General features: G+C 34.0%; 2 protein-coding genes across 2 annotated transcripts; one reads left to right on the forward strand and one right to left on the reverse strand.

Annotated features, from left to right (window-relative positions):
* The first annotated feature begins 3225 nt into the window (after nucleotides 1-3225).
* On the forward strand, nucleotides 3226-5972 carry LOC120163921 (formin-like protein 11). Its single transcript, XM_039173723.1, has 4 exons — nucleotides 3226-4556; nucleotides 4631-4821; nucleotides 4898-5133; nucleotides 5213-5972. Exons 1-4 carry the CDS (start codon nucleotides 3241-3243, stop codon nucleotides 5942-5944), a joined length of 2475 nt encoding a protein of 824 aa, XP_039029654.1. The 5' UTR covers nucleotides 3226-3240; the 3' UTR covers nucleotides 5945-5972.
* Nucleotides 5973-8103: 2131 nt separating this feature from the next.
* Nucleotides 8104-11135, reverse strand: LOC120163957 (protein indeterminate-domain 4, chloroplastic-like). The gene is made up of 3 exons (XM_039173752.1): nucleotides 10658-11135; nucleotides 9452-9848; nucleotides 8104-8877 (listed from the first exon to the last, which is right to left on the reverse strand). The coding sequence occupies exons 1-3, from the start codon at nucleotides 10824-10826 to the stop codon at nucleotides 8127-8129; spliced, it is 1317 nt and encodes a 438-aa protein (XP_039029683.1). The 5' UTR covers nucleotides 10827-11135; the 3' UTR covers nucleotides 8104-8126.
* Nucleotides 11136-19319: the final 8184 nt, after the last annotated feature.

Below are 19319 nucleotides of genomic sequence, written 5' to 3' on the forward strand. Positions count from 1 at the left end.
TCGTGGGCCTTAAAATTCAAAACCGTTTATGAATGCGGGCTTTTTAGCCCGCTCCGTTTAAACCCGCACCGTCAAAACCCGCGGACTAAACGGACGGGTAACCCGTATACCCACCTCTAATTAAACTTGAAACCAAGTGCAGCATAGGATTCCTTTTAATCTTTCTATATAGTTTTTTGTATTTTAGTTTTATGTACATTCATTTACATGACTCCAATTCTCCTGTATTGGGCATAACTTTTATGTAGTATTAATGAATTAAAAAAAATAATATATATATTATCATTTGATCTATCCATCGTGTATAAAATATCAAATATTATTGTGGATGAATGTTATACTAATTTAATGTTTCATGTTATATTCATCACGATATATATATTGATTTAAAAAGTTAATAGTACGTATCGTATAATTAGATTCAGTTTTATGATAATTTCTTGTTACAATAAAAATGTTCTCGGAACAATATGTCAAATAGAGATCGTGATATTATTAGTAGTTGTTAGGTTTTTTAAAAGATGAACATGTATTCAAGAAAATGTTTCGATTTTATTTTCTTCACGTTTAAGTTTTCATAATAAGATTGTGCTAGTTTAGTTGTACCTTGTCTTCCTATTTAATAAAAATCTATTTTTTTTCTTTTAAAAATATCATAAAACACATTATATTTTAAGTAGATCTGTAAATTAGAGGAGACGGATTGTGAGATACTTGAACTCAATTCGGTTAAAATTTGATAAATATTTGACTCGAGCTCGAACTCAACTCGAGTTCTTAATAAGTTGAAATGAGCTACTCGATACTCGACTCAAAATGCTAAATTAAATTATTAATAACATTATTTAACATTCATGTATTGATTTTTTTAAACGTAGTATAAGGTTTTCATGACTTGATGTTAGATTCAAGTTTGAGCTTCAGCCGAGTTAATTTAAGATTTCCTTTATTTCAAGCTTTGATTCATGATTTCGAGTTAGATTCGAGTTTAAAAATTTTAAACTTTTGATCTTTCGAGCCAACTGAAACTCCATTTTAAAGTTTTTGAGTCGAGTCGGACTAAAAAATACTCGAACTCTACTCGACTTGTTTACAACCGTAATTGTGATCGAGATAATTCAGGTTCAAAATTTAACTCCTTTTGACATTATGAATAAATAACCTTAAATCCTAAATATAAACTATAAAATAAACATGAGATATACCAAAAGTAATGTTGACTCATTTTTGTTATGATATTTTCTTAGGTAAAATGTGTACATCCCACAATCCTCCATTGCAGTACTGCCAAAAGAAAAAGAATTGGAAGGTATTAAAGTTTGGTCCTGTTTGGAACTTATTGTTGTTGACGATGGGCTCCACTCTTTCAGTTATGTCATGTGCTGTGAGATTTATGACAGCACAATGCCAACTAGCGGATCTTATTTTTACATAAAATTTAATCTGGTTTTAGTGAAATTGCATGTAATAAAACCTGTTGGTCTCATTCTCTCAGTGCAGATAAGGGCAGTTTTTTAGTCTAATACGGTAAACTCAGATTGTGAAAATGAATCCTCACTTGCATGTCTTCTGTTAGTGAGGCACTTGGGGATCTTAACAGAATAGTTTCGAGTTCAAGTCATTCTAATTGTTGGTATTTTATGACTAAATCATGTTGAATTGAGTTTTAATTTGGATTAATCGATTCAGATTTTTAAGTTCAGGTCATAATTAATAAATTTGATTCGAATATATATATTCATACCAAATAAGATTTGGCTGGCATAAGGCTAATGACGGATCCACCAAGTCCTAGGGTAGGTTAATACTTACCATAAAATCTGATTTTTCTTAGGAAATTACTTATTGATTGTTCTCAGTTTCTCACTTGAAAATTTATTTATGTCAATCTCATACAAAACTTTTAAGCATAATGCCAAAGATAGCTCTCGATGTTTATCAAAATGGTCATTTTGACTCATATTTTTTTTATCATTTTGCTCTCAATGTTACATTTTTTGACAAAAATACCCTTTAATGAATGAAAACTTTTAGTCAATAAATTATTAATGCTCCAAAATATGGGCTTAAAATGAAACATCATCGTAGGCTAAAAATACTCCAAAACAAAAGAATGATCGATGTTACTATTCGATCAAACGTTAGAAGATTTTTTACCTTTAAAATAAAATGTTAAGGGTCAAATACTCTAAAAAAAGGAATTTGAGGGCAAAATGATCGTTTTATAAACATTGGGCGCTAATTTTTTATTATATCAAAAAATTATGTTATTAATATATTTTTGGATTCACTGCTCATCAATACAATTTGCTTTGACATAAGAAAAGGGGAACACCATAACTAACACTTGAACTTAAAAACCTTATTTGGGTTTAAAGTGACAACACAAGCTTAATTCCAAAGAATAATTACTGAAAAATCAACATCAAAACACCACCAAACCATTGACACCAAGTCATCGAACCCTAGAACAAAAAACAAAGCCAAAAGTGGATCCATGAGGAAAAAAGCTTAAGAAAGAGACAAGTACTAAGAAGAAAAAAACAGTCCACTAGGTTCTCATAATGCAGCATTCAAGTCCCTACTTTTGGACTAGTAATGGCTTTAAATTTCATAATTCAAAGAATTGAAACATTACCACATGAGAAAGAAATGGACCATTTTTGAACCTTTCTCTCTCTCTCTTCTTTTAATGATGGGGTTGGAGAAGAAAACTTGTGCTTTCAAGTGTTAGGCAAGTCCAACAGAATAGGACCCTACAGGCATTTTTTAAGGTTTTATTTTAGGACCCTTTTATAGTGAACTTTAGATAAAAATGAACTTTGTCTAAATTTGTAGATTGAGATTTGATAGACTATACCTTTGTGGCTCATATTTCGGGGGGTTCGATCGAGTGGTAAAAAGTTCGATATTTGTGTCTAATGAGGGTAATAGAAGAGGATAAAAGTGACATTTAAGGTTTAGGGTTTTACTAAAAGGAACAAAATGACCTACACCATTAAAAAGTGTTTTGCATGGCAATGGAGGATTTAAGAAGGTGAGAGAGCCAAAGGTGGTTCAGTTCAACAGCAACGGCCAGGATCAAAGGTTCCTTGGAGTAGCATTAAAGACTTTATCCAGGACCAAAATAAATGTTGTTTTCTTTCTTCTTTCATTGAGAGAAAAAAAGGGAAGTAGATTTATAAGCAAAAAAGCTAGATTGGTGCTTCGATGATTTGTGGTTGAGAAGAAAGGGGGAAAATGATGGGTTTTGGTTTTCGGATTGTTCACATGATTTTCATCATCATTTTCATATTGCAAAGCTCCAACATGTTGATTCTTGATGCTTTAATGGAGGACAATGTTGAGAAAGTTTCAGGCCAGGATGAGAATGAAGTTAAAGAAGCTTCATTTGTGCTCAAGTTTAGAGCTTTACTTGAACCCAAAAATGCCAAAATGAGAGCACTAAACGGTGCTGGTGAATGTCCCTCACCATCTCCTTCTCCATCACCTGACTTCGAAGCTGAGGTTTCAGTTCCAGCTACGGCTCCGTCTCCGGCTGTGTTGGAACATGCTGGTTTCCATGCTCGACCGCCTCGGTCGAACATGAAGCCACAGCCTTTTAAAATTCCTAAGAAAAGGGCTGATAAAGGAAGAGTTAAAAGAATTCTGGTGCCTGTCCTTGTATCTGCAGGGGCTGTTTCTCTAGCTTCTGTTCTTGGAGTCCTTTGTTTTTGTGGCAAAATCAATAAGTACAAGATGAAATCAATGCGAAAAGGGAGAATCAAAGGTAAATCCAAGTGTTTGAGTTCTCAAGATCGTAGCCTTGATCTCTTTTATCTTGATTCCATGGGAGTGAGCTTGGAGCAGCAACAAGCTTGTTTGAAACAAAGTGGTGAGACCGAGAAATCGTCACCAAATCGAAGCAACGACGACATCGGTGTGCGAGAATCCGGTGAAGATTGCAGTTATTCGACGAGGGAGATAAAATCGGTCCACGAAGACGTCGAATCGGGAAGATTTGGTTCTGATGGTGGGCAATGTTCACCTCACATTGAATGCCATTCATCTGATAAAGAATCTTTTCATTCCTTTGTTGATTCACATTCACCAAATGCTAGGCTTTCCAATGCTTCAGCTGTTAGTCTTAATGATGACACAAAGATATCACCCTCTCCTCCGCCACCTCCACCGCAACCTCCTCTGCCTCCCGTCGTGCGTGTGTCTCCTTTATACTCTTCCTTGCCTGCAATGACGACGACGACAGCGAGAAATTCGAGTCCTTCTACATTGCTCAATGAAACGTCTTCAAGGAGTTCACATTCCTCAATAGGACTAGTTGACAGCCCATTTTCTCCTCGAATACTTTCTCGTACGTTACCAAGTCCATCGAGTATTCCTCCGCCGCTGTGCCCGCCTCCGTTTCTTAAAGGTCCACCTCCCCCACCTGGACAATACTCATCAATAGGCAAAGATGGTGCTCCATTGCCAAAATTGAAGCCACTTCATTGGGACAAAGTGAGAGCTGCACCGGACCAGTCTATGGCATGGGACAAACTGCGATCGAGCTCATTCGAGTAAGTCATTTCGTATTACCTATTTCTGCATACAATTTATACCATTCTGATCTACTAACATGATCATCAAACAGATTGGATGAGGAAATGATCGAATCGCTTTTCAGATACGACATACAAAATCCGACGAAGAACGATGAAGCGAAAAGCAAAACCCCTTCTCCAAGTAAGCATGTACTTGAGCCCAAGAGATTGCAGAACATAACCATTCTCTTGAAAGCACTGAATGTGACATCTGAACAAGCCTGCAATGCATTGATGAAAGGTATAACTGTGAAAATTCCTTTATTTGTGAACAAATTTCCCATTAATCACTATTCATTCTTGATGAACACAAGCAGGAAATGGATTGGTTTTACAACAACTAGAAGCATTAGTGAAAATGGTACCCACCAAGGAAGAAGAGGATAAGCTCTATGGCTTCAAAGGAGATATCAACGATTTGGGGTCGGCCGAGCAGTTTGTTAAAGTGCTTCTAAGCGTTCCTTTCGCCTTCTTACGCGCTGAGGCGATGCTTTATCGCGAAACGTTCGACGACGAGGTGCTTCATCTTAAAAGCTCATTCTCAATGCTAGAGGTAAACGTCAAGCTATAATTCATATAATACATTTTGGTGAGACAAAAAGCATTAGTGAAAAATGTCATTGTTGTACTAGGAAGCCTGCAAGGAACTCAGATCAAACAGGCTCTTCTTAAAGCTACTCGAGGCGGTACTCAAAACCGGCAACCGAATGAATGTTGGCACGATTCGAGGCGGTGCGAGAGCGTTTAAGCTCGACACCCTCCTCAAGCTTGCCGATGTGAAAGGAACCGACGGGAAGACTACATTGCTCCATTTCGTCGTCCAAGAGATCGTTCGTTCCGAAGGAATACGAGTGTCCGATAGCATTATGGGGAAGATCAACCAACGAAACAATAACAGAACACCCGAAGAGAAGGAAGAAGATTACCGAAGGATGGGACTAGACCTGGTTTCGGGCTTAAGTACCGAACTTTACCACGTCAAGAAGACGGCGAAGGTCGATATCGATGTTCTCGCGAGTTCCGTCTCGAACCTATCTGATGGCAAGGCTAAACTACAGCATCTAGTTCGAGTGGAGCTATCGATGGACGAGAAAAGCGGGAGTTTCATTCGATCGATGAACTCCTTCCTGGACCATGCAGAGAAGAATCTAAAGGAGCTGGAAGAAGACGAACAAAAAGTCCTTTTACATGTGAGAGAAATCACAGAATATTTTCACGGTGATGTGAGCAAGGTAGACGAAGCAAATCCACTTAGGATATTCGTGATCGTAAGAGATTTTCTGGGAACTTTGGATCATGTTTGTAAAGTGTTTAGAAACTTGAAAGTACCAACTAGTCCAAGCCCCTTGGCTCCTTTTCGATAGGGTTTGATGTGTTTACTTGGTGTGTTAATAAAAAAAATTGTCGTGTCTTCATAGTAATTTTCAATCTGTTTAAAAAATTTCAACATATAAATCATGTATACAATGACCATTTTAATTTAAAGATCATATATATATATATATATATTGTAAGGAAATTTTCGATTTATACACAGGAAGACGATGACATAATCCTTTAAGAATTTTCCAAAACTCATAGAAGGCCGTTCTAAACCCGAATAACATTTACTGTATATTATAGAAATGCACAGCCAGTACCTTGAATCACAAGCAATGGGGTAAAAAAGGACTACTAACATTTACTCTAAAGCTTGTGCAAGAAAGGTGATGCTCTCTATCATAGGTCTAACAAAGAAGCCTATTATTTTCATCTCCTTTGGCACATTTGCTTGTTTCGCCCTTGATTTTATTCTTTTTATCTAATCATATTCAAAAATTTCATTTCTTGAGGAAGCAGTGGACTGAAATCAATCATTCCTTGAGAAACTACATCATTTATCATAATTTTGATAATTTACGGTTTAAAGAATAAGAAAGATTTTGAAATTATTATTTTGTTTAGGGGTTTATTTGTCCAAATTGATTGGAATTATTAAATACCTGAGAAAGAAAAAGGAATGACATTCTCGAGAAAACACCCAAAAAACGACACTATAAGAAATGCTCCATTATCCCATGAAGAGAATGCTCTTAAACTAAACGTGGATATGTGATTTCAGAAAATATTATTGCCCAACCAATCGACCCTTTTTAGGTTAGTTAAATTTACGAGTTTTTACTCAAATATACCCAAAAGTAAGCATTTAAAAGCAACCCGAACAAAATTAAACTTAATATGATCTAGACCCGAAATAAACCGACATAAAATGATCTGATCCAAACTCGATCCGAATGACCAGTTTGCCACCTCTACTTTTCTACCCTCATTGTCACCGGTTTGAAAGTCTCGTTGGGGGTGTTGGATGACCAAAAATGATTATCCCTTATTCCCATATGTAATGGGATAAGGGGAGGTAAGATAGTAGGCTGCCCCCAACACTAGGTCGAGAGTAGCTTCCGTAGGAAACCTCCAAATTATGAAATGCCCTCCATGGGACTCGATCACACGACCTCAAGGTTAAGAACCTTGTGCAACAATAAGGCACACTGTTTTAATTTTGGGCCTCCTTTTTGATCCTTTAGTTTTAGGGTTAATATGTTGCGATATGGGCTTGATGGGTAGTATACGGGCATGCTTGGTTGCTCTTTGCTTGCTCGTGCACTTAAAAACGGTTAAAAAGTTACGACAATGATTATAATTTATGAAGGTAAAATGTAAAGAAAAAAAGATTAATCTTTTTTTCCTTTTTGGGCCGATATCTCAAGGGAAAGTAATGCGAATCATGCACGATGATGATGAATTTTCACTCTCGAGATCCACCGTGTGCACGCAGTAACTAATTAGGGTTATAATGTGAAAAGTTTATTTTTTAGATAAATGTAAATTTATATATTAATTTTTACATAATCATGAGTATTTAATTTATTTAGATCATATATTACAGAGGTTCGTTATTTTTTTTTATACACAGAGAGGTTCGTTATGAAGGTATTCATCACAACCTTTATTTACTTCATTTACATAATCAAGAGTCAAACGTCAAATGTTGTTTAAAGTATCCAATTGACGGTAAGATACTAGAGCAAAATAGGAATCGATGTTGCTTCATTTACAACATTAAGATTCGAACTTAAAATCATTTAAAGTGTTTAAATTTTAATTTAAATTAAAATAATAATAAAATAAATACGGATATTAAATTCAAAATCACTCCATAATTAATCTACAAGTTCCGTGAGTATTTAACACATTCATATCTAGTCCACCTCATTCATGTCTATTTAATTTTTGTTTTTATTTTTTATATTTTTCAATTTGTTTAAAGACAATTAAATATATAAATTAATTGGGAATCCATCAAGCAATTTAGATTTTTGCCATACCAAGCCGAAGTGCTAAATATCTTGCTCTTGAGCAAGAACATTTATATTTATCTTAAACATTAATCCACAGCTACAAGAGTACACTTCAAAAAGAAAAGTGATGGAACAAATTACAGGCAAAGGGGAGTTCTAGTTGGAGATAGCTAAGCTCTCTCTCTCTCTCTCTCTACTTTAATTTTTTTCAAACTTTCCACATTGGTTTCTCCAACGCTTCGTGTTGCTGAAAAGGACTCAACCCTTGCAGTCTGGCTCCTGCAAACTGATCAAAATCATGATGTTGCTGATGATGATGTTGATGCTTCTCAAGTAGATTCCTTGCTGGTCTCGATCCACCAATACCCAAGAAATCAACAGTCATTGTATCAACCCTCTTCAACAACACATTGTTTTGCTCGAAAATCCCTGAAAACATCCCAAGATTGTTGTTGACAGCTGAACTTTGATCAATGAATTGATTGTTGTTGTTGTTGTTGTTGTTATGAGTTTGTATTGAAACAAACGACGGTGGTGCCATGGTACTTGTGGTGAAAGTACTACTGGTTGCACCCATTTGAGCTGCTTTCTGCAGCAAGGCGGTGGCGGACATGGAGGCCGAGCCGGAAAAGAGGTGACCGCAATTTCCGTCGAATATGGTCGCCGACGAATTCGAAACGCCGTTTGAAAACATGGTTCCGGCCATGTTTAACGGCTGCTGCAAAGAGCTTTTAGTGTCGTTGTTGCAGAATGGATCTGATATATTAGTGGCGGATGGATTCGGGTTGTTACTGATGGGAATTGCAGGGATGAGCTGATCAGCAGCAGCAGCAGCAACAACAACTTGGCCTTGTAGATTTGTTGATCCCACGTTTGGTACTACTAGTCCTTGGCTTGCTTTGTTGTTTTCTTCAGTTAGGGCATCACAAAAAGCTCGATGCGTTATAAAACTGTCTCTTCTGCACCAAAAAAAAAGGGTCCATTATTCAATTGTTTTGAAATAGCATTATTAGTAAAAACTTTTCAGGCTATATATATATATAAAATTTGATCTCCTCGGGCATTGACAATTCATTCCTTCTTAATAGGTGAAGAGTCTCAGCCGGTTAATTAACGAACATCGGCTGATTTTCTCTATACCAGAGATGAAAGTATAAGGGTAAAGATGAGAGAAAAGAAGGGGAAGAAAAGTGGAGATGAACCCCTCTCAATCCCGCATGAGAAAGTATAGGATATGTTAAATAGATCTAGTTGTTAGATCTTAAATTACGCTCTCGTAGAAGTGAGCTTTTTAGAGGTAGGTAGAGGTGTTATCTATACACTATAGCTGGCTCTGAGGCTATAATACTCGTATGTAGAGGTCATATCTATGCAATATAGCTGGCTAGGAGGTTATAACACTCGAATGTCCAGAGGATATAAATTCTTTGAAAAGTCTAATAAATGAAAAAGTTGATATGGAAGTTTTGATTGGCGGAGAGTTGGTAGTTTTCGGAAGTCACTTACAAAAAAAATAACAATATATATGTATACCTTGAGAAAATGGTGCCACAGTCGCATTTGTATTCCTTGGTGCCACAGGTCTTGGAATGAGCTTTCCAATCAGATTGCACGGCATATTTCTTGGAGCACTTATCGCATTTCCATTTCTTCTCGCCATGCTTACGGTAAAAATGCTTCTTGATCCCGGTGAGGTCGCCTAGGGCTCGAGCCGGGTTATGGTAGATGCATGACGGCTCGGGGCAAACATAAACCCTTTTGCGGATCTCGGTTGTGCTTCTTTGCTTGAGCTTCCACGGCAGATTATGTCCTCGACGGTGGAGCTGAAGGTTTTGGTCCCTTTGGAACCCTTTGTTGCAGATTTCACACGCGAAACGATTCGTGGCCGAAAGTGTATTTGGCGATAAAGCAATCACTTCTGCATTGGGATCTGCACATAAAAAACCATGCAAGATACTGATATATCACATTTTGGATTATATATTTTTAAAATTTCTTAATAATTTAATCATGAATGCTTAAATATTTTTATGTATATTATACTCGAATTGAAAATCTCTAATAATAACAATTATATCTTTAACTATTGAGATCATTTAATTTATGCAATAAACTAAAGTTTGAAATACCATGAAATCAAAATGAAATATCATTAAAAGTACAGATATTCCATTGGCAGAAATTTTGATTCCTTTTACTTAAACAGTGAAGAACAAAAGAAAAGAAAAGAAAGTGAAAAAGAGAGAAACAACAGTTTGCACTGCAATGATTGTCATAAACAACCAATAATTGAAACCCTTTTCCCTTGCACAGCTTAAAGTAAACAAATTTCAATAATTCAACCCAGATTTGCTCTCAAAAACTGTTAACTTTTTCCCGAGAAAAAAGTTCTCCAAGAAATTCAGAAGATCTTGTTCATAATAGCAGCCACAGTTGAACCAAACCAGCTTAAAAAAAACATTCAAGAAACTTTCTAAATACAGCAAGTAAAACTAAAAGAAAATAACTAAGTTGAATTATACACAACCACACAAACAAATATATGCAGTAAAACTCATCTGCTTATATTCTGAATCTGATAGCTTATCAGTTGACCGCAACAAATAAGAAAACCTAAGAAGACACGGAATTACCAAAAAAATCCCACAATTATCTCCCCATTTTCAAGATCTTGACACCCTTTTCTGTATAATTCAACTTGAAAACTTGTTTATATATATATATATATATATATTATACCAGGAGTTCCTGGAAGGTTTCGTTTCTTCTTGGCTGGAGGTTGAGCAGTGGAGCCATTGCTGTTGGTTGAAAGCAAAGAGCTTGAGCCATGGAAGTTTCTTTCTTGTTCTTTCTCTTGTTGTTGAGCTTCTGAAGAGAAGCTACCTTCATCACCTGTGATATTTGACATTGAACAAGGGGAAAAGAAAAACAAAAACAAAGAGAGATCTTTTAATAAAAAAATACAATAAACTTTGTCTTTCTTCCAAATGAGACTCTCTTGTTCCTTTCTTACTCTTATTCCTAGTTCTTGATGCTCATCACACACACCAAATGCAGGATTATTTGTTTATATTAATCAAAGGAAAAAACAAAAAACAAAGACAGAAAACTTGGGATTTTTGTTGTAGCTAAAGGAAGACAAGAACCAGGAAATTCTCCTTTATTTCTGGTGATGGTAAAGTTTTTTTTTTCTATGCTTTCTTCTGGCTGTAGGTAAGTGAAGAACATATTACATATATATGTAGCCAACCCGATCTGGTATTCTTTGGCTAGACTAATAATCATAAATAAATATTACCACTAGGTTGTGTGTTTATAACTTTATATATATATATATAAGACTTTTGATAAATGCTATAAGAAATAGCCCTAGGTTTTTGTAATAATTGCCCTTAATCCAAAAACTTTTCAATTATTTGTGTTGTTAGTTACCCTTATATTAGCTTATCATGTCAAATTTACTACCATATATTAGTGCTCTTTTTAGAGGGACTTGATCTAAAAAATCCAAGTATTGAAGGTGTAAAATAGAAATTTATCAAAGTTAGAGTTTACAAGTTTAAATAGAAATTTCATTCATCATCATTATAATTTTGTACTCTTACCTCCCACTAAAGTTGGTCAACTTTTTCAAAATTTTGGTTATAATTATTTTAAATATCTAAATAATTACATTTTGTTAAATATATATTTAAAAATCAATTGATTGAAAAATAATTATAGAAAAATAATAAATAATAAATTCAGAACATGAATATTTATTTATTTGAATAAATAAATTATTCATAGTTATTGTGAGAGAAAGAGAGTGATGATATGTAACGGTTCGTTCTTGTGATTTGGGTGAAAAATTACAATTATTCTATGTAAGGGTAAGAAAAAATAAACGAATTGAAGAAGTTGATAAATAGTAGAGAGAGAGAGTGTTTCTCATCCAACTTTACATAGTGATTTATACATATACCTCTATCGTTGGCGTAAGACCTAAGGTGATTATGACTATGTGTAGGTTAGCATGTGAATAAATTTATTTGTCAGACAATAAAATTTAGTTGATAAATCATATGGGTAAATCACTGGTCATGTCAAGGGAATGTAACTAGTATAAATTTTCAAAGATTTCAAAGAACTTCAGAAATCTATGAATTTAATAGGTAGAAAAATGACAATAAAAGTATAATTGGTAGAAAGAAAACATAGATAATTAATTTAAAATTTACTTACAAGATAATATATGTATTTGGTTTGAAATTTATAAGATAATATAGGTTAGTTTTTTTATTAAATAAAAACTATTTTGAAGGCACTTTATATGCACCATTTGGATTAACGAATGGCTTCTCCCTTCGTTATAAGGGATTTACTCCTATTACCAAATTAGTAATATTTCAGGGGACATTGAGGGTACTACAGACATTCTAACACTTCAAAGATCCAACACAAGCTAATTTATCTCAATCATTGCTTGTGGACGAGAGTTTCAAGTCGACGACTTTGTCGTTTTCCGGCTATAATTTTAAAAAAGCAATTTCATTCCCGTAAAGCCCCTGCAGCATTTGACCCGAACCCACGAGACGGACACCAAAACTCGCAGCCGCCGTGAGGCAGCGAAGTGACGAGAATAGCCTCGGGCCTAGCGGGTACTTCCCGATGTGCACCTTCACGTGCACCTAGGGCCTAGCGGGTACTTCCCGATGTGCCAGATCTCTCAGGGGTATTTCACATATTTCGCTGAAAAGTAGGGGAGTTAAAAACCCATATTACTAATCATAGTATTTTTTTTTAAAGTGGAATATCCGATGACACAGCATGAGTAGAATTGTACTTTTGAAGACAGGACATGCAAAGAATCTAACTGATACGGGATATATATATACGCACATATATAAGTAGTATAAAAAATAAAACAAAAGTTGGAACACACGTAAGTTCAGGGTTGTTTGTTTGCCTCTTAATAGAATCATTCAGTGCTGAATGTTGAACCGTTCAGTATTCAACGTGTTTATTTCGTATCTCTGAATGATTCAGTGTTGACTGATTCAGCAAAACAGTGCTGAATCGGTTCAACATTCAGCGCGTTTGTTTCGCACCTCTGAATGATTCAGTGCTGACTGATTCAGCAAAACAATGCTGAATGATTTAGCACAGAAGTACATTCTGAATCATTCAAAGCCAAACCATTCAGAGCGTCACATTCAGAGTCAAACCATTCAGAACATCTGAATCATTCCGGATTTGAATCATTCAGCGCTTAATCATTCTGAAGTAAACAAACAACCCCTAAATCACTTTCCTACACAAAACTAACGATACATCTCTCTTAAATTTTGTTGTATAATAGAGATATAATTATTTTTTTTTAATAATCATAGACTTTAATTTTTTTCTTATCCAATGATCTTAAGAGAATATAAAATTAAAACTTTTATATTAAATATATTAAGTATAAGTGGATCCTAATATATATATATATATATATATATATATATGACAGATGGCTAAATTTTGTTTAGAAAACTTTTTCTGGGCCTAAAAAATAATTAACTTGTAATCTATGAGTTCAAAGTGGGATATAAATAAATTTTATGAAGGGAAAAGCCTTTTTTGTCTGAATCATATGAGCAATCTAATGAGTCCCCCATGAACATTTCAATTTAACAACATATTAAAACCCCCTCAATAAAATAGGTTGATCCAGTGGAGTCGTATCTAAAAGGTACCCACATTAAAAGAATGAATTTTAAACTTAGATGGACAGTTAATTAATCTCTCTTCATTAATCTATGATTAATCTCTTAATTATTTTTAAAATCCCATAGGGATATGTGCTGTACCCTACAGCTAGTGTCTAAAAAGGTTAACGTGTCTTAAATTTAAGCTTTGTTATTGCCACGTTAGCTTCACACAGTTTCAAGATATAAAAAAAAAAATCACCCAAGACATCATTGAAACCAACCAAAAAAATATATCAATTGACATTGCCCACTTAGTTAAATCAGAAAATAAAAATGATTGAATGCACAAATTTATATATATTTTTTAATAACTTAAGGTGATTACAATATAATATATGTTCATAATTTTTTTTGGTTATTAACAATGTACGCACAACATACAAACGTAACTATTCGAATTCGAGATCTATATAGAGAACAACATTCTATTTTACTACCGAAATCAATTAGTGAGTTCACAAGCTTACAAGTTTTTTTTCTCTAATTTATTGCATATAAAACATTAAATTATTAATTTTTAAGATAAATGATTTAACAATAAAGTTTAACAGTGATATCCATTTATTATTATGGACCGACATGAGTAATAACTATAACTTTTAGTTGTCGTTGTTAATCTTCAAAAGAAGAGGAGAGGAGAGCCATTAATTATTATTAGTTTAGTTCGATGAGCTTCTCAATCACTTGTAATCTCTTGGGATCAAACATCGAAGTGGCTAAAAGCTTTTACCATATCGCACACGCAAACACACACACACTATATATATATATCCACCAACCAAAATGGTCCCCATCATGAAAATAACTACATGCCCACTGCCTAAGCTTTCAATTATCATATCATATATTATATTTGGACCGACGAAATTTTAATTTAAACTCAATATTCGAACATAATCAAGTTCTAGAAAATGAGGCAGCAAGAAGATAATTATTTAGTATAATTGAAGGACCCAAAGCTTGATTCTCATCAGTTTTGTCAAATATATTTTTAATTGCATGTTAACGACATGCCGATCTAACTCGTTTGCTTTTGTCTGGTCTTAATATTCCGGGTAAACAACATCTTCTTGGCTAATTAAATCTAAAGAAAAAGGCAATTATTATCAAAAGGGTTCTTATAGACCATTTGAAGAAGTACTATAAGTTTTAGAATTTGACAAGTTCCTTTGATCTCAAATCCCTACCCCTAAACGTATGTATGTGCATGTAATATAAACTGAATTATTGGCGTAACACAAAAATACTCATTTTAATAAAAATATTTTTCGGCCTGATTTGATATCAGATTCATTAATCGACTAATTTAGATTAGATTAAAGATTCATTTGGGGTTAACCCTATCAACCCATTTTTCTTCTCTCAAAACGTAACGATTTGAATCTCTTGCCTTATTTAAAAGAATTAAATTTTCATGCCGCTAAACCACCATATAGTTAGTTAAAATCTTTGATGATACATCAATATTAAAACGATCGGTTAATCATACTTGTCTGTAGTTATATTTTATTCATTACTATTCACTACAAATTTAATCTCTTGTTAGAAGTATGATTTTCACTATTCATAGATAAGGTCTACATATTTGAATCTTGATAATTATTATTATCGAAAAAATAATGGATTTAATCTTAATTCGACGCCAATGTATAAAATTTATATCTCAACAATATAAACTATAGTATATGAACTTACAGCATATTTTAACCTATTAACTTTATAATAATAAAAGTGAAATGGTTGTCCCTTGTTCCCATATGTAATGGGGTAAGGAGGAGGTAAGATAGTACGTTGCCCCCAACATTAGATTGAGAGGAGTTTCTGTAGGAGACCTCCGAATTATGAAATACCCTCCATGGGACTCGATCTCACGACCTCAAGGTTAAGAACCTTGTGCTCTACCAACTGAGCTAGATGGTCATTTCTTATAATAATAGAAGTGAAATGAGTTCTCTTTTTGGAGCCATTGACAAAAAAAGATAGGCTGAGTAAGAACAGATAGATCTCAATGACCTTATTAAGTTGGCAATGAGCTTTCACTTGACCTTTTTTCTTTTCTTTTTTAAAAAATAAAGAGCTTGCCATCAATTTTCCTTTCTTTTGCGAAAAGTGGAAATGAATGCAGTTAAGGCAAAAGCTACTTTCAAGCATAACTCAAAGATACTCTTGTCTCTCATGATTTGCTACCCATTGCCTCTTACTAAATCTCTTATTTTTCTTTTAATCTAAGAATTTTACTATAATCTACTACAAATTATAAAAAATTATATGAAAATACAAAAAAAAACCCCTAAAACTCTTGTTTAGTTTTATAAGACTACGATCCACTTATTAATGTAAAATTTGTTAGTTTTACATAGATTTAGGACCGTTGGATGAGAAAAAACATACGACTGAGATTAACTTCTTGTTTTTTTCTCCGATTAATATCATTTCCTACTGTTAGTCTTAATTGTTTATTTCCACTCATTCAATGTTTTTAAATATGTTTAAAACCAAAAAAAAAAAATTACACTGTAACTAAATCTTATCCCATTTATTTATATAAATACAATAATTATAGTTGAATAAAATTGGTTCAAGAATGTCTGTATCACCGAATATCCGCATTTTTTCTATCAGTTTATTTCTTAACCTAATAAGTACACCATACACTTTTCGAATAAGATCAAACAAAATTCATATCACAAACTCTAACAATCTCAATCTCTCTCATTTATAATGATAAAATTACTATGATATATACATACATAGATATTGCTTTTCGTTTCAAATGCAAACATTCATCTTGGATTCTTTGAGCACTAATTGATCATGCAAAAAAGAAAAGAGGGATGGGGACCAAAGCCGAATGATATTTGGCATGAACTCGTTCCTTTTGGGAGCCGAAAGAAGACAAAAAAACATGCATTTTGGCGAATAAAATTATTAACTTTTTTTTAACTATGTTTGTTTTAGAGTTTATATATACATTAAAAACTTCAAAAAAAATACGTAAATTAGTTCATATATAAAAAATGGTTGTCCCTTGTTCCCATATGTAATGGGGGGTAAGGGGAGGTAAGATAGTAATAGGCTGCCCTCAATACCAGGTTGAAAGCAGTTTCCGTAGAAGACCTTAGAATTATATATATATATATGGGTTATGATCTAACTGTATAAAAATCTGTTTAGTGTTGTACCTTTTTAGAATCATTTAATTTAGGGAAATTAAATAATGAGATTAGTTCATTTTTTTTTTCAGTGAATATATTCTCATTTTCTAGTGTTAACCTCAACTTTTAATTTTTCTCATCCAATGATCCTAAAATAGTGTAAATTTAAAAGAATTTTATACAGTGTAATTGGATCATACGCCTATATATATAAATAAGGTCAATCATTGGATAAACAAGCACATTTTTTTCTTCAATTTAAAGAAGAACACTTTTGAGATTATATGTAAGTCCTCTTTTTGTTTGAAATTTCTTCGAAATTTCATACTTACCAATGGGAGAAAAAGGGGGTGGGGATTAATACATGTGGTTCAATAATGGTGACAATAAAGATTAAAAGAAAGTTGCAAAAAGAAATCTAAAGATCTAAAATGTCTACCAAATTCAAAATAACAATAATTTGAAGGATGATGGCCTTAGATGTAAATATATATATATAACCTAAATTACCGATTTTGATCTATTTTAGTACTTAAAATTTCATTCTTTTTAAAAGCATACCTAACATTTTAAATTTTGTTTCATTTTAGTATCTCACTGTTAAAAACTTAACGGACTGACTAATGTCGCAATTTATAATATTTTTAATTTTTAAATTATTATTTATATTATTTAATCTTACTCAGAAACCCGTGAGAAGCTTCGTAGATCGTCACGTCTATAATCGTTGACTGCCACATCTGTTGGTCGATGAAGCCTAAATTTTTCAGCTCACACATTTTCGACCCGTGAACACGATTCCGACCTCTGTTTCACCAGGAAACACCTCAATCTTCCCAAATCGACAATGGACTCTTCGATTTCTTCATCCTCCGATCTCTATGGTCCTCTGTCCGATGATCTTGAAACTGTACTATATTGGTCGACTCGTCATTCTCTCATGGTCCATCATTTGAATTGATCATTCATCCATCGGAGCTATCACCGTCGAGAACCCAAAGGTTCACCCCTTTTTCTCTTTTCCTTTGTTTTGCTGTTTTTTGTTTCCTTTTGTTCTTCAACTCTTCACTATCGTCGTTCTCGAGCTATTGTCGGATGCCACATATGCAAAACACCGGGAAGTCTTTCTTTTTCTCCTCTCTATTATGCTTACCAACGTTTGGTTATGGTTTTAGGGGTATTAGGATTGGGTTGATTAACTAAATAATAATATAAATGATAATTTAAAAATTAAAAATTGTCACGTCAATTTGTCCGTTAAGTTTTAAACGACGATGTACTAAAATAAAATAAAATTACACGTTAGGTATAGTTTTAAAAAAAATGAAAATTAAGGTACTAAAATAGACCAAAACTGAATGTTTCAATACTAAGTGTGTAATTTACCTTATATATATAGAACTGCTAGATAAAAAACATAAATCAGTTATCCTCATCCAAATGCAAATAAAAATTAGCTGACCTTATTCCCATATGTAATGGGATGAGGGAGAGGTAAGGTAGTAGGCTGCCCCCAACGGGTTGAGAGCAGCTTCCGTGGAATACCTCCGGCAGTCAGAATTATGAATCGCCCGTCCAGCTCAGTTGGTAGAGCGCAAAGCTCTTAACCTTGTTTGCCTAGTTGGATAAATATATGGATAGCCCTAAACCATCCTATAGAAATGGGGTCTTGCTTTTTGATCCTAAAGTTCATTGGTTTTATACTAGACTTCAAGTATGGATCGTAAAACGGACATGAAAGATACAAAAATATGCATATATACATATATATGCTCTTCAATCTCTTCACTGACTCGACTCAAATCAATGCCTAGACACATAGATATGGCATTTGAATATGCAAACTGATCTCCAGGGGAAAACAGGCAAAAGGCACACTAGCTCATATATCAGTAAAACTCCGGGGATTGATGCAAGAATGAGATTGAAAACAATGGTGGATCCGTGTAATCCAGGTCAAATAAATAAAACCTTCAGCATTCATGGAAGGAAATTGTATCGCAATGCTATTTTAGCTGTAGGAACAAAATATAACTGAACTAGAAACTTTGATTAAACGTGAACATCTGAAACAGATTTCTCAATAAATGAGTGGACAAGGACAAAAATACCATGAAAAGATGTTTGATGTATGCAATTGCTAGTCCAGAAATGGCTTCTGATAGTAACGGACCAAAAGCTGATGTTTCATTTTTTTTTTCTGAAAGGGATCACCATATGCTGGTCTATACTATGTGCAAAGAAAAAAAATGGAAGCTCATACCTCTCTATTGGAGATTTTGGGATATCCATCAGCCAATGGACCTAGCGGCATGTCGGAAAATGAAATAACTTGATGATATTTGCTAGCTATCCACTTGAGGAGGATTGTTCATAATATCTTTGGAACACATAAATGCACCATCGGTGTCTTTTCCTTCCTTTGCATCCTCAGTTTTAGAGCCAATGCTCCTGTGCTTTGGTGTTGCTTTGACTCGACTGCGTGCTTTTCGGGAAGGAGTTGAAAACTGG

This window comes from Hibiscus syriacus, unplaced genomic scaffold, assembly GCF_006381635.1.
Source record: "Hibiscus syriacus cultivar Baekdansim isolate YM2019G1 unplaced genomic scaffold, ASM638163v2 tig00111503_pilon, whole genome shotgun sequence".
NCBI classification, from domain to species: Eukaryota; Viridiplantae; Streptophyta; class Magnoliopsida; order Malvales; family Malvaceae; genus Hibiscus; species Hibiscus syriacus.